Genomic DNA, 17184 nt, shown 5'->3' on the forward strand with positions numbered 1-17184 from the left:
TAGTGGATTAGGAAAATAGCTCATGTTAAAATACAGTTCCCAGGAAACCACTGCTTACATTTAATAAAGTCACTAGTTTTCTATATGTACAGAAGAATTTTACACTTCAGTACCTTGGCTTCTGGGTTAGCTGCCAAAATTTTGGCACCACATTCTACTGAAGCATAATTATTTCGATTTTTCTGGACCTTTTTTGTGGCATGTAGACCTCCATTAGAAGATGGATGCATTGACTGACCTGCAGACAAACCTTATTATGAACATATATATATGATGATTATGATTGAAAATACCAAGAGCAAACAATCTCAAGAGCAACAGGCTGCCATCTAGAGAACAGGTTTTAATGCTTTAAATACTTCAAATACTTTAAATACTTAAAAAAATTCAAATACTTTAAATACTTAATAAAATTAATGTTTTAATTTTAAAAACCCACATGAAAATCAAAATGCTTCAGCTCAATAACTTTAAAATATCCCCAATAAACAAATTAACTACAAAAATCCACATTACTTGATTTATGCCTAGTACAATTCACAAAATGAAGCTTATCCATGAAAATCAAAACTTTTTGCATATACATTTTATTCTATTAAGGACGAATGCTATCCTTCTATCTCTAATCCCAATCATAATAATTTTTAACTCTGAGATTTAATTTACAACAAAAAGAGAGTATAATAATTTAGTTCAATTCTGTTTACAGTTTAAAGCTTTATGACTCAGAACTTTCCATGCCTCAACTTTCCTCTTATAAACTGAGATGAAAAATCACTGCTCTGCCTACTTTATTTTAGCCTCATTTAATAATTTACAATAATGGATTTTAATCAGGATTAAGACATATGCACAGGTAAATTACATGTGGGTAATCAAAGGCATCTTGGTAAGTTTCACCTTTAAAAAGTTTTCAAAAATGTTACTTTGTTTTACCAATTAAAAAGAGAACTACATATTTAAACCAGTCCCTTTAAAAAAAAGAAAAAAAGAGTCACAGTGCTTCCTTACTTTTTTCTTTTTCTACTTCCATAACTTTCTTCTTCCATTCATCAAATGTTGGTATATCTTCTGGATCTTTGGGATTTGTTACAGATGCAGGGTCAATTTCTCCTGGTTTTGTATAATCAGAACTCTGACAGAAATGTCAAAAATAAACAGATTTCAGATTTCAAAGAATATAGAGAAAACAGATTAATAAATTATAATAGTAAATACAAATGTTTCTGTCAAATAAAAGTCCAATTTTATAATGAAGGATAGTATTTTAAAAACAAAAACAAAAAATGTAAAAAGAAAAGTTTTGGTTTAACTTAAAAGTTGAGTTTCCCTTCGAAGAATTAAAATCTTCTACCTAAGCACCACAGGATGAATCCCTTCACATGTTAGCAATATTAGCACAGGCTGTAAAAAAACCTATATAATATCGTAAGCCAAAAATTACCATACAAAAACTGTACAAATATTATAATTTTAATGCATCCATCTTAAAATCTACATTAATATATACAATAAAAGAAGCTAACTAACTTTAGATGTCATATATTGTTTCTACAAAATCCTTAACAAGAAGTACCATTTACATAACTAATAAAGACCTAGTGTATAGCAGAGGGAACTCTAAATACTCTGTAATGACCTATATGGGAAAAGAATCTAAAAAAGAGTTGATGAAGCAACTGACAAAGGATTAATCTCCAAAATTTATACGCAGCTCATGCAGCTTAATAACAAAAAAACAAACAACCCAATCCAAAAATGGGCAGAAGACCAAAATAGACATTTCTCCAAAGAAGATATACAGACTGCCAACAAACACATGAAAGAATGCTCAACATCACTAATCATTAGAGAAATGCAAATCAAAACTACAATGAGATATCATCTCACACCAGTCAGAATGGCCATCATCAAAAAATCTAGAAACAATAAATGCTGGAGAGGGTGTGGAGAAAAGGGAACCCTCTTACACTGTTGGTGGGAATGTAAATTGATACAGCCACTGTGGAGAACAGTATGGAGGTTCCTTAAAAAACTGCAAATAGAACTACCATATGACCCAGCAATCCCACTACTGGGCATATACCCTGAGAAAACCATAATTCAAAAAGAGTCATGTACCAAAATGTTCACTGCAGCTCTATTTACAATAGCCCAGAGATGGAAACAACCTAAATGTCCATCATCGGATGAATGGATAAAGAAGATGTGGCACATATATACAATGGAATATTACTCAGCCGTAAAAAGAAACGAAATTGAGCTATTTGTAATGAGGTGGATAGACCTAGAGTCTGTCATACAGAGTGAGGTAAGTCAGAAAGAGAGAGACAAATACCGTATGCTAACACATATATATGGAATTTAAGAAAAAAAGTGTCATGAAAAACCTAGGGGTGAAACAGGAATAAAGACACAGACTTACTAGAGAATGGACTTGAGGCTATGGGGAGGGGGAAGGGTAAACTGTGACAAAGCGAGAGAGAGGCATGGACATATATACACTACCAAACGTAAGGTAGATAGCTAGTGGGAAGCAGCCGCATAGCACAGGGAGATCAGCTCAGTGCTTTGTGACCGCCTGCAGGGGTGGGATAGGGAGGGTAGGAGGGAGGGAGACGCAAGAGGGAAGAGATATGGGAACATATGTATATATATAACTGATTCATTTTGTTGTGAAGCTGAAACTAACATACCATTGTAAAGCAATTATACTCCAATAAAGATGTTAAAATGAAAAAAATAGAAAAATAAAAAAGAGTTGATATATGTATAATTGATTCACTTTGCTATACAGCAGAAAGTAATACAACATTGTAAGTCAATTATACTCCAATAAAAATTAAAATAAAAAGAAGTACCATTTATATAAAAATTTTACGGTGGATATGAAAACCTAAATGTGAAAAGCAAAGCTTAAAGAAAGTACAGAAAAACATCTTCATGATTCAGGCTATAAAAGGATTCAACAAGATGAAGAAAGAAATCATTTTTAAAAAGGCTGATACATTTGGATAGATTATAATTTAAAAATTAAATATATCAAAAGACCATAAACCACATGGTTCAAATAGCCAGAGACAGAAATAAATACCTGCAACACATTCAGCCAACAAACAATTATTACCAACTATAAAGACTGCCTACAAATCAATAATGGGGGAGAGTAAAGGAATAACAATAAACTAAGCAAAGAGAAAATACAAAATGTTCACTCTCAGTATAATCAGGGAATGCAAAGGAAAGCTAAAGATACTAAATAAATTATACTAATCTGAGGTTAAAGTGTGACAGCCTATTGAGCCATGGTACATCTATTAGACAGCTAAAGTGAGTTTCACATTTAGGAATATTAAATAAAGATATGCATACCCTATGACTCAATAATTCCACTCCTATGTATAAATATCAGTGAAAACACACATATGTGCCTAAGAAAATATGCATAAGGATACTTACTGCAGCACTACGGATAACATCAAAAAAATTAGAAACAATCTAAATATCCATTAATTGAAGAATAAATTGTGGTAGAATTGAACAATGAATAGACAAAACTTAAAAACAATGTTGAGTACAATGATACTTAAGAACGATACCATTTTACATTGTTTCAAAATATGCCAAATAATAGTATGTATAGTTTGTAGCAATGCATATTTGGTAAAAGTTAAAAAACATGCTCTACCAATGTAAAAAACACCAAATTCAAGATAGTGGTTATATCTGAAGTGGAGAGAAGAAATGTAACTGGGAAGGGCATAAAATTCAATCTGTAATTTTTTTCTTAATTGGAAGAATGTATGCAATGATGTTCATTCCATTTTTAAATTACTTCTGTACTCCTAAAACAACACATAATGTACTTATTAACAGTAACTTGAGAAGTGTACAAAACATCTGTTTAGACAGCGTACTTTGGTAAATAGCACAAATCTCATACAGTATATATTTGCTGTATTAGGGCACATTTTCGAATACTAATACTAATTAGTGTATTAGTGTAATACATCAATACAAATACCTATTATCTCCCTTTAGGAAGACTTATTAGCAAATTGGTTCCTATACAACCTCCACGTTGGAGCGTTTTGCAGAACACACTAACTTATCAAATAAAGTATGTGGCTATTAAAAAAATACATAGCAGAAAATAAAATTAAAGAAGTAGCATTATACTAATTTAATTTAAAAATTAAATAACAAAAATCTAGTTTGAATGAGAAAATAAACAATTATTTATAAAAATATAATTGAGATACTTAAGAGTAAAGCCCAAATACTAAAAGAAATACATAAGAACGTACACACACTCTGTGAGACTCAGGCAGAGCAATCACTATCGCCTCTTAGCAACAAATAAGAGAACTAAACAACACAATAAAATTACTTTGTAAAGCATTATAACAGGCAAAAGAGTGGAATTTTTAACTGTATTAATTACCTCCTAAATAACTTAATATTCCAGAAAAATTGTCAGATAATGAGCATACTATAAAGTGTCCAGTAGTTCTGTATACTATCCAGTTCAGAATAATTCTGCCCTGTTAAGTTTGTGTGAGTAGGAGAGAGTTTATTCCTGTTATCTCAAGGATCTGCAAGACACTGCTGCAAATGGTTAAGGAGAACAAGCAAATCTTGGACAAAACTGGCTGCCATGCTTGAGTTTTACGTTTGATACTTAAATAGCTCAAAGAAGACATTTTTGTAATGTTTGTCTAATTTTATTTATGCCTGTGGTATTTGACAACTGAACTGTAACATATGCTTGATTTGGTTTCACTGGGAAAATTACTTCCTTCAAGATGTTGGACTAGGAAATGGGGACCTTCTATATTTATAAAAAACATCAAATAAACAGCTGGCCCAATGATAGTAAAGTCTCCAGAATGAAGTTTAGTTAGTTATGAGTGCAGATTCACAGAAAATATGTGAAAGAAAAGGTGGAGAACAGAAGATCCAAATTATAAAGAAATAAATGTGGATGTGGTACTCAGTATTTTAAAATACTCTGATTCCACGTGTTTTTAAGTGCATAGAGTGGCCTTCATCTCTTTTATTTAGCTATTTCTTAGCTGAAGGGAGCAGACTTCTCTGTCAACATTTCTTCAGGAAATTCTGTACTGGCCTCTACGTGAAGTCAAAGTAGAACTCGAAAGAAGAAAAGAAAGTAAAACTGCTACACAGGAATGAGCCCTGTCTTTATTTTAAGAACCATATTCTTTAATATAAGCTGGTCTAGTTGTAGTCTGCACACAAATAACAAAGGGTAAAATGTCCCTTTAAAATAATTCTGGTTGAAGAGACTAAATTTAATCTTGTATTATTGAGTTAAATTTTTATTCTGAAGATACTTAACAATCATAACTTCTTCTATATAGCTCTCTTAACTGCTTAAATAAGGACTTTATGTATCTGGTTATCAAATAATCAATGGTGGCAAAAAACCTTTATAATTAAATATAACCCAAGAGAGTTCATACTTGGGACAACACTATGTATAAACAGTATACTGGCAATAGTTCTGTGAAGTAACCACTTGCTATCTGGGAGCACAGTTCACCTCAGTTCCACATTCATCACTAACTACTGATCCCCTGACTTTACGGCAAATACGGATAGCAAATTACAAGATTAGCTAATAACAAAAATGCATTGTATAATAAAGTAGGATATAGTGCAAGTTATTTACCTACCTCACTTTTTAAATTATCTGAAGCATTCAATGCAGATTTTGGGTCACCACCACCCTGATCACTTGATGAAACTTTTGATTCAAATTCCGATTTTGTTATCTTTCCTTTAGCATGCAAAGATGACACATTTTCTATATGCTGGCTGACAAGGCTATTTGAAAGCAAAAGGCATATTAAATAAACAAATTTTAGCTGAATAACGAGTATATGCAATCTAAACTATTATAAGTGTACATGCGTACAAAGTAAACCAAGAAAGGAGTACAAAGGGATCAGTTTCCTCTCAGTCATAAAGTGGAATTAAGCATGCACCAAAGTCTACTCAAACGTGACACTACTGTTTATTACAGAACCATACAAAGGGCAAACAACTGCTCCCACCCACCTTTCAGGTGGACTGACAAAGGAAGGCTGGTCAACTGGAGCATTTGCATCAAGGGCCTCACCAACATCACAATCAGTTTCAGATTGCTCAGTTTCACTTGGCTTGGCTATAGGAACAGTACCAGATTTTTCTATTTCACTAAAATAGAAACAAAAAAGACAATCTGACAATTTAATGGATATAATGAACCATAAGTTAAAAGTGATATTACTGATTTCCAAAACAAATCTAAGCCAGAAAAGAATGCTTTAGAGCTCTGCAGACGATTTTCAAGAATTCAGATATTTTAAATCATGTAAAGATTTAAATTACGTAAACTGTTGACTCAATCTGTCAGTGCCCTTGCTTGGCCTTTAAATATTGGGTTGGCAAAAAAGTGCCTTCGGTTTTTAGGTAAAAATAAAAGACACATTTTTCATTTTCACCAAGAACGTTATTGAACAACATATTCACCCTTTTGTTCCACTACCTTCTGCCATTTTTCAGGCAACTTCATAATTCCATCTTCCCAAAACTTTTTAGCTTTTTGAGCAAAGAACTGTTCCAGGTACCTTTTACAGTCTCCCAGGGAACTGAAATTTTTTCCATTAAGAGAATTTTGTAAAGACCGAAGTAAATGGAAATCCAAAGGTGCAAACGCCTGGTGAATATGGCACATGAATCAGAACTTCCCAGCTAAGCTGTAACAGTTTTTGCCTGGTCATCAAAGAAACATGCAGTCTTGCATTATCCTGATGGGAGATTATGCATTTTCTGTTTACTAATAACAAAATGCTAATTAACAATTCCAGACGCTTTTTGTTGAGTGCTGCTTTCAGTTGGTCTAACTAGGAGCAGTACTGTTGGAATTAATCATTTGGTTTTCTGGAAGGAGCTCATAATAGAGGACTCACTTCCAATCCCACCATATACACAACATCACCTTCTTTGGATGAAGACCAGACTTTGGTGTGGTTGGTGTTGGTTCATTTCACTTGCCCCATGATCTCTTCCATTCCACATTATTGTACAGTATCCACTTTTCATTGCCCGTCACAATTTGTTTTAAAAACAGAATGTTTTCATTACATTTAAGTAGAGAATCACATGCGGAAATACAGTCAAGAAGGTTTTTTCCACTTAATTTATAAGGAACCCAAACATCAAAGCGATTAACATAACCAAGCTGGTGCAAATGATTTTCAATGCTTGATTTGGATATTTTGAGTATGTTGGCTATCTCCCTCGTGGTATAACGTTGATTGTTCTCAATGTCTCAATTTGATCTCTATCAACTGCAGCTGGTCTACCCGACCGCGGAGCACCGTCCAGGGAGAAATCTCCAGCATGAAACTTCGCAAACCACTTTTGACATGTTCGATCAGTCACAGCACCTTCTCCATACTCTGCACAAATCTTTTTGTGTGTTTCAGTTGCTTTTTTACCTTTCTTGAAATAATAAAGCATAACAGACCGAAAATGCTGCTTTTTTTTCTTCCATCTTCAATATTAAAATGGCTACACAAAAATTCACCAATTTTGATGTCTTTTTTTAAATGCATGCTGATATGACAGCTGTCACATACAATCTAACAAAACTGCTTCGAATGAAGTTAAAGACAACTAAGTGCTACTAGAGTCATCTTACAGAAAAAAAATGAACGAAACTTTTGGCCAACCGAATAGCTAATTACCAAATTTTAAAACAAAATATTATAGGTTAATATCTGATCTTGCCAAAAATAAGATTTTTAAATTATTTATTCTAAATGAATATTCTCTAATGTTTCATTTCTATTAGTACAGTCTACCAATATTAGAATTGTTGCCTATAGTATCAAGAAATCATCTATTATCTCAAAACGCTTCACTAAAATTCTTAAAGCACGTCTATAATTTCATTTAAAAAATATATACCTTAATATTTTTCTTTACCTCACTCCCATTTCACTAGACTGTCATGTTCAATATAATGAGAAAATAAGATGTACTGTTCAGATACACAGTATCTAGCCTTAAATTCTTTCTAAGCATTTAATATTTAAAAATGTTAAATACTATCATTATTTCTAAGCATGTCTTCTGTTACCTTGTCCCTTACCAGGGCAAACTCCTAAATGGTAACTGTAACATCTTTGTGTACAACTCCTTCAACCCATTCCCTTACATTCTTGAAGAGAATAGGTGTCTAAAAAGTGCTTGTGGTAAAAAAAAAAAATAGTAGTGATGATAAAAATGATGATATTAACTGACACATGTATTTTTACTATGTGCCAGATATTGTCCTATACATTTTATATAAATTAACTCATTTGATAAAGGATATGTTTAATGTAGTATTAAGAGAAGGGAATTTTGTTTTGTTCTTTGTAGTGTTGCTGGAGCTAGGAGTATAAAAGAGATTTTCTAAATTAAGGAAACCTTCAACATCACTAATCATCAGGGAAACGCAAATCAAAACCACAATGTGATTATCACCTCACACCTGTCAGAATGGCTATTATCAAAAAGTTTACAAATAACAAATATTGGCAAGGATGTGGAGAAAAGGGAACCCTTGTACACTGTTGGTGGGAATGTATATTGGTGCAGCCACTGTGGAAAACAGTAGGGAGGTTTCTCAAAAAACTAAAACTATGACCCAGCAATTCCACTCCTGGGTATATACATGAAAAAAACAAAAACACTAATTTGGAAAGATACATGCACCCAATGTTCACAGCAGCATTATTTACAATTTCTAAGACATGGAAACAACCTAAGAGTCCATCAACAGATAAATGGATAAAGAAGCTGTGGTGTATGTGTGTGTGTGTATATATGTGTATATATATATATATATATATATACACACACACACACACACACACACATACACACATACCCACACAAACAATGGAATACTAGTCAGCCAAAAAAAAGAATGAAATTTTGCCATTTGCAGCAACATGGATGAACTTAGAGGGCATTATGCTAAGTGAAATAAGTCGGAGAAAGATAAATACTGTATGATATAGCTTATATGTGGAATCTAAAAAATACAACAAACTAATAAATATAATAAAAGTAGCAGACTCACAGATACAGAGACCAAACTAGTGGTTACCAATGGGGAGGGTGGGAAGGGGCAATATAGGGGTGGCAGGGTGGAAGGTACAAAGTACTGTGTGTAAGATAGGCTCAAGGATGTATTGTACAACATGGGGAATATAGCCAATATTTTGTAATAACTATAAATGGAAAGTAAACTTTAAACAATGTATAAAAATAAAATAGGCATTATTACTTAGATCTGCTATATAGCCTAAATGCCAAATTTGAGAATCAAAGAAATTTTTCTGTCATTATCTAATCATATTTTTTTTTCTTTGTAATGACTTACTCAAGCTTTGAGATTGGAGTGATCTCTGAGGTAGATGAGCTGGAAATATTTTCCACGTTTTCACTGTCCACAACTACACTGGAAGAATCTTCATGTAGATCAACTGTAGGGAGTGTTTCAATCACAGATGGACTTAACTTTTTTGACTCCGTATTCTGTTTTTAAAAAAGTCAGTTATATTTAATGTTGGGATTAATTATCTCTTTAGCTGAAGAGGGTATCATAAAAAGTATGTCTCAAAAGTAACAATATAAATAATGTTCACTAAAAAAGTACTTTTATAAAAATCCTTTCTTCCAACATTACCACCCTAAGGAATCTATTTCATATTAAAATACAGGCTCTACACATTTTTCATGGCATTTCATAAACTAGGACAAAGGAGCTTGTCTTTCTTCTTTCCTATTTTATACCAGGACCCACAAAATTTCCCTCTTACTGTAATTAATTAATGCTAATAGCAACACAGAAATCCTATATAAATATATAAAATAGTACAGCGCATAGTTTTTGCCCCTGAGCAGTTTAGAAGACAATGTGTATCAACAAATAACAACACAAGGCATGTATAAATAACATTACAAAGCAATACATGATTCTTGCTGCTCCTTCAGGGCCCATATGCTCTGGGCCATTCACTCCTCCAAAACACAAACTGAAACGTACTTAATACCTCCCTCATGTTTGAAAACCTCTTATCAGTACCTCCTCCCCCACAACTAACCCTAAATAGAATTAGCCATTCCCCTTCCTCTATGCCTCCACTTGTTCTCTGTACAGACTTTAATCACAGGATCTATAACACCTCAATTGCCCTTATTTATTTCTTTCTCTACAACTACACTATAAATGTCTTGAGTAAGGACTATGTTTTCTTTTTTTTTTTTTTGCGTTACGCAGGCCTCTCACTGTTGTGGCCTCTCCCATTGCGGAGCACAGGCTCAGCGGCCATGGCTCCGGACGGACAGGCTCAGCGGCCATGGCTCATGGGCCCAGCCGCTCCGCAGCATGTGGGATCTTCCCGGACCAGGGCACGAACCCATGTCCCCTGCATCAGCAGGCGGACTCTCAACCACTGCACCACCAGGGAAGCCCGACTATGTTTTCTTGATCTTCATGTTCCTAGTGCCTAGCACAGTATCTAGCACACAGTAGACATTTAATAGTTACTAAATGAATATCAAGTGAGAGGTACTCATGCTCAGCTCAAGGTAAAGAGAAACTAAGGACTACTCTGGACTAGAAGAACTAGGGTTCTGAAGAATAGGACAGCCAGTACAGCAGCAGAAAGAAAACATGAGGCAGAGTCAGAAGAATACAAAATAAAATGTCATCATTTGGGGAATTATTTACACTGGAACGAAAAATTCACAAAAGAGTACAAATAGTTTGCATTTTATGATGGAGACTTTTAGAAAAGAACCATTACAATATTATCAAATACTGCATTATCATTCAATATGCATTCAATATAAAAAAATTAGTAAGATATTTTACACTTTTTTTTTCTTTTACTAAGTCTCCAAAATCGATGTGTATCTTATACTTAATGGCAAATCTCAACTTCAACTATCCACATTTCCAATGCTCAATAGCCACAGGTAGCTAATGGCTACTATATTGAACAGCACAGGTCTCTAAGATGCAGTAAGCACTTCAAAGTATTTGAACAAGAGAATACCATAATAAAGATTCAGGAAAATGAACAATGGCTGGACTGTTCAGGATACTCATAAAACTGAAGGGCTACAGAGATCACTTTTCTCTTATTCTTACGCACAAATCTTTTCCAAATGTCCTCCAGAATCCAATAAAATGAAACTTACTATATCTCCTTAGATAACCCAATTAACTTATAACGTAACTCTAGCTGCATTTTTTTAAGAGAATTCTCCCTCCTTTTAAGCTGAAATTTGTATTTGTTAATATTTGAGATATTTAGTTTTTCCTTAGTCCTTCTTCCCTCCAGATCAAATATCCCCAGTTCCTTCAGTCGCTCCTGATATTAAATGGTTTCCAGATGCTTCAGCATTCTGATCAGCTTACATTCTGGTCTAGTTTTTAATATCTTTCATAAAATCTGGTATACAAAATGGAAAATAACATTTAGGATGTAATATGAGAGAAAAAGGAAAAAACACACTCAACCTATTGTTTATTAATCCATATTCCACACTAAGTGGTAAAATTTTGGTATCAAAATGCTCTGTGTTCTACATACAAATATGTTAAGTCAGAATATAATTTCCCCTGACATCTGAAAAACTGAAGAGACAAGATAAACTACAGAAAGCCAAAATGGATCTAAAAGAAAGGAGGACTTACAACCAAACCTATACTACAGAGAAAAGTCACATTTACTACTAAACCTGTAATTCCGAATTTTCTCAAAAGTAGTATTCTTAGCAGGTGACTAGTATTAAGGCCAGTTGCATGGTACTACAAAAAGAAAAAAATAAAAATACACAATATGGTGACCAAACAGGTTTTCTGTTTCGTGCAGCAGTTTGAAAAGGCATATCATTAAAAATCAAAGCAACAAAGCTTACTTGTACATTCACAATGTAGTCATCTTTTAACTTGTGTTCTTCTGGAGGAACAGGTAAGCTTGAACCCACTTTTCCCGATAATTCGGCATTGATAGGTCCCTCTCTTTCATCCTATATTGCAACAAAGAAAAGGTCAACGGATAAAACTGTTTCACAAAACAGTCCTGAAGCAACATTAAAGACCATCTTTCTATACTTTACAACCAAAACACTTTACTGTGACTTTAATGTCTTTTATTTGTTTCCATGCTTATTGTCTACCTTCCTGCATTACCCTCCTTACTGCTTCACTTCAAATGTATACTACATGTGTGCGCTGGTGGTATAGTGATGAGCATAGCTGCCTTCCAAATATACACTACATCTGATTTCTTAATAAACACTTTAGTCCTACTACCCAGCACTGTGTGTCAGTAAATACTTGATAAATGAATGTACTTATAGTTCTTTGTGTCATCTCTCTTGACACTGAGTTTCAAATTAGAATTTCAGATATATTGTCCTTAAATTTATCTTCTGGCATATAAGCTTCATAAAAGCGAAGTTCATATTCATCATTATCTAAGCCTGTATAGCATATACTAGGTACCCAAATGTTTGCTGAAAGAATGTTTCCCCTTCCTTAATGCTTTGCTTAAACTCATTCTTACATTTAAGTTTTCAAATTTCTCATCAAAGAAGATATTAGCTCTAAATCTTATAGGCTGTAGATAGAAGCACACAATTATACTTTATTCAGAGAGATACCCAGCAATAGTCTTCAAAATTTTAACTGCTCCATCCCAGAAATATATCCTGTGTAACTCAGAAATTTAAATAATCTACCCTAAACACAATATCATGCCAAAAATAAAAACAGCCCAAGCATGTAATTATAAGTTTGTGCATTCACACATACACACAAATGTACACACAAACATGCATGCACACACACAGCTGAGAAACAATGCAAAAGTCTATCAGTAAATAAATGCTTAATAAATTGTGATATACCCAAATGACAGAATAAAAATGTAGCTATTCAGAAGAATACAGTAACATGCAAAGGTATCCATGAGATATTACTGGGGAAGAGGGGAAATAAATTTGTACAATATTTTTTGAACAAAAATTAAAACATTAATTTGTGTGCTATAAAATGATATATCTATAACCACAGAAAATGGTCTGAATGTTTTCACAAGAAACCGTAAATTGTGGTTCCTTTGAGGAGGGGAATGGGATATAAATATGAATATCTTATAGTGGGTATAAATTACATCTGTAATTTAAAATAAGTATATTGATTTGGGGGGAGGGGGGAGCCAAATCTAGCTAAAGTCAATACTCACCTTTCATCATTTAAAATGATAAAATAATAAATTATTTAGACACCATCAGATTTTTTGGACTCTGTCTATTCACTCCACACAATTATATAAAACAAAGTACATAGCCACTAATTGCAGACTTTCCCTACAATCCTCATTTCTAATAGTTTTTAATTTATAAGACTGGGGTTTCTTTAGAAACCCTTTGCTAGTTAAAGCATTAAAAAGAGAACCCTAGTTTTCTCTCTGAATAGGCACTATTTTTTCTCCTTACTATAGGACTAAGGATGTTATTACAACATTCCAAATATAAGCAATAAGAATAAATATATAAATATCTCAGAGTCACATTAATTTCAGAATTACCTGAGTAACTCCTCATATTACAGCAAAGAAAATTACAAATCTCCACCAAAAATTATGTCATAGTATTTTTGAAATACTTTTATTCCAAATGTTTTGAGGAAGTCTCAGAAAGCTAATACACAAATTACAACTTCAACTTCATTTAAGGTACCTTTTTCTGGAATTGTACATCTTCATTTTCTAGTGCACAATTGTCATCTTGAGAGTAGTATGATGGAGCTGAAGAACTCTCTTTGCAACATACATGCCAACTGGGAAGCCTGTAAAACATCCACCGTCACCACCACCAAAAAAAAAAGAAGAAAGAAAGAAGAAAAAAAAGTTGTTAAGCCAACATATTCCATACCTGGACTAGAATTTGAGGCAATAAACAGATGGTTCTTATCCTAATGCCCTTGAGAACTTAACAATTTAATGATGAAGACAAATGTACATAAGGTAAAGATTTTTTATTTAATGTCCTAAGAAAACCATAAACAGTGTTATCAGCACTCCAAGTAAGGCATCATGAATCTCATGAAGGTAAAACAGTAAAAACTTCACAAAAGGAGTATCTGATAATTATCACAGAAGGAACAGAGAAAGTTGTCAAAGAGCTAACCTCCTCAGAAAGCATCAAATGCCAATGATATTCTAAATTCTACCAAATATTTAAGAACAGATAACTCTAAAGCTACCTAAACTATTGATATTTCAAAGCACAGAAGCCTCCAAATTATTTTTATATAGGGAACATAACAGTGATATCAAAAATTAACAGAAAGAGCACATACATATAAATACTATAGGTTAATAATATGAAATCAGACACAAAACAGCTAAAGAAAATTTTAAAAAGTCTCCAATAACATACCAAAGATATAAAATACCACTGTTTCGGTCAAGTAGAACTTAGCTCCGATATTCAAAAATGGTTCAATATAATATAACCTATTTAGTTTGCCATGCAAAAATATCAAGGAAAAACATCTCATGATTACCGTCACCAAAAGACATCTGATAAATTTACACAACCATCAAGATTTTTAAAGTTAATAAAATAGTAATAAGTAGACATTTAACATGGGAAACATATGCATAATACATAAGCCTAAAAGGCAGTATCATACTCAGTGAAGAAACCAAAAAATACCCCTATTTAGATCTGAAACAAGACAAAAATGTCCATTATCACTAGTATTACATAATATGAGGACAAAAGCAGTGTAAAATGGGAAAGGAGACAGTAACATTATCATTAATTGCAGATAATGAGTTTATATATAGGTGGTAAACTAAAAAGAAACACCTATTAAAAGAAGTCTTGGGAAAAAAAAAGAAGTCTTGGGTATAAAATTATATTCCTAGGTATAAAATTTAGAAAGAAATCAACAGACTCTCTACTCAAATCATCACCACCAGTTATAAGATTTAACAGAAGAAAAGTCCCCATTTATAATAGAAACAATAAAATACTAAATATTTTATTTAGTATTTTATAGTATTACAATATAATACTATTATTTTGTATTTTATAGTATTTTATAGTATTACAATAAAATACTAAACTTAGTGAGAAATGTTCTATACATATACTAGTACATATTCTATGTTGTTAATAGTAGAAATGGTTGAAATTGCCATTACTGACAATTCTTTAAGCTGAAAAAAAGAAGTCAATTTTACACAATTTAAGGTAATATGTATGGAAGATCTGAAAACCACATACTGAAGTGGCAAAAAAGGAAACTTAAAAAATTAGACAGACTGACTCTAAACTTTATATAAATAGAATAGTCAAGAAGATTTTAATGTGGGGAAACTAGACATCTAAGAAACCACAATAATCACAACAATATGGTAGTGAGATGAGAGAGGAAAAGGGAATCCCCAGGGTGACTGGAAAGAGAATTCCTAGGATGACAGCTGTACGTACACAAAGAACAGAGGGCAACCATACTAAATTGGAGGTCATCAGAAGCTCTGGAAGAGTCTTCTTTAGGAGGATGACATTAACAGCACAACTGATGAGTCTGAAAATCTCAAGAACAGATTTACATAACTGGCAGATAATTTGTAATTAAATAGAAAAGTAAGCAAACATAACAAAACAAGTCAAATATTAGTACCATGAAAAAGGAAAAGTAGAACAGAAAAGGGAAAAGTAATCATGTTTTACTACACAGCTCAGTTGTATCATTTATAGTCATAATATAAACACTGAATACTGATCTAACCCAAATTATGACTAAACTGTATTACTAGCATGTGCTTAAGAGAATCTGATCATCTGTAGTAAAATACCTAAAACTGACATTAAAGCAATTATTTTAGAGACAAAGAGGTAAACATAAAATTCATCAGCCAAGAGATAAAAGTGGTTTCCTTGAAAGAAATAATGGGGAAAGAGGGATGAGGGAATGGCTTATTTGCAAAAGCAAACAAACAAAATCCTTTTAGAGCTATCTGACTTTTTGATATGAATACATCATTTTGATAAAAATTAAAACCAAAAAAAAAAATAGAGAAGAGCAAAGTACATAATAATATACACATATAGTATGCTACCATGTGTGCATATGTGTACTAAAGGGACCTGTATGTGCATAAATTTCTCTGGAAGAATTAAAAAGAAAAGAAAAAAAAGCACCACCTTGGTTGCCTCCAGGGTAGAAAACTGAGTGACTGGGTGACAGGATAATGGATATTCTTCACTCTATAATACTCTGTCTTTTGAACCACAAGAATATATTACTTATTCAAAATTTCATACAGATATATCATTATTTATTAAATATTTCTTTACTGATAGACTTTTGCATTGTTTCTCAGCTGTATGTGTGTACACATGTGTGTTTGTAGGTGCATTTGTGAGTGTGTATATATATACATATTTGGGACAGCAAAAAGTTTCAGATATTCAAAACTGTGGGTGTTAGAATTTTCGAGATTATGCCCCCTTATTTTCTATATTCCTTTCTATACTTTCGGAATTTCTACCATGAGCACATACTAGTTTTATCATCAAGAATTCTGCATGTGTATGTGTATATGTGTGTATAAATCCTAATATTCACAGTTAATGTGAAGATGTCCAAAAGACATTTAAATCTCATGATCCTTACTTTTACTATCATATAATCAAATCCCATTACCCAAAGTTAGGAGTTTTTTGGGTGAGATTGGCATTTGAATCAGTGGACTAAGTAGACTGCCCTCCCCAATGTAACTGGGCATCATCTAATCCTTTGAGGGCCTGAACTGAACAAAAATCAGATGAATTTGCCCTTTTTTCCTCTGCTCACTATTTGAGCTGAGGCATCTCATCTTCTCCTGCCCTTTAACTGGGATTTATATCTTCAGCTCTACTGGTTAATAGGCCTTCAGACTTGGCCTGAATTAACCACTGGTATTCCTCGGTCTCCAGCTTTTCAGATTGCAGACCGTGGGTCTTCTCAGCTCCCATAATCGTGTGACGCAATGCCTCATTTTATATATATATATATATATATATATATATATATATATATATATATAT

The 17184-nt window shown here is 33.0% G+C and overlaps 1 protein-coding gene across 8 annotated transcripts in view; it reads right to left on the reverse strand.

Annotated features, from left to right (window-relative positions):
- SUCO (SUN domain containing ossification factor) overlaps positions 1-17184 on the reverse strand; it is a 76342-nt gene that overhangs the window by 44299 nt on the left and 14859 nt on the right. For 5 of the 8 annotated variants that reach the window (XR_003428558.1, XM_027086304.1, XM_027086302.1 and 2 more), the window contains exons 2-8: positions 13819-13927; positions 11992-12102; positions 9443-9597; positions 6082-6219; positions 5697-5847; positions 1012-1135; positions 114-250 (exon numbers count right to left, since the gene is read on the reverse strand). Coding sequence is in view for 7 of the 8 variants with exons in the window: in XM_027086304.1 (XP_026942105.1) it covers positions 114-250; positions 1012-1135; positions 5697-5847; positions 6082-6219; positions 9443-9597; positions 11992-12102; positions 13819-13927 (925 nt within the window). In the remaining variant the exon portion in view is untranslated. Of the gene's footprint in view, positions 1-113; positions 251-1011; positions 1136-5696; positions 5848-6081; positions 6220-9442; positions 9598-11991; positions 12103-13818; positions 13928-17184 lie in introns of those variants that run through there. The other 3 variants (XM_027086301.1, XM_027086307.1, XM_027086306.1) reach the window with 2 other exon arrangements.

This window comes from Aethalodelphis obliquidens, unplaced genomic scaffold (assembly GCF_003676395.1).
Source record: "Aethalodelphis obliquidens isolate GAN/ISIS:26980383/991018 unplaced genomic scaffold, ASM367639v1 scaffold55, whole genome shotgun sequence".
In the NCBI taxonomy this organism is placed as follows: domain Eukaryota; kingdom Metazoa; phylum Chordata; class Mammalia; order Artiodactyla; family Delphinidae; genus Aethalodelphis; species Aethalodelphis obliquidens.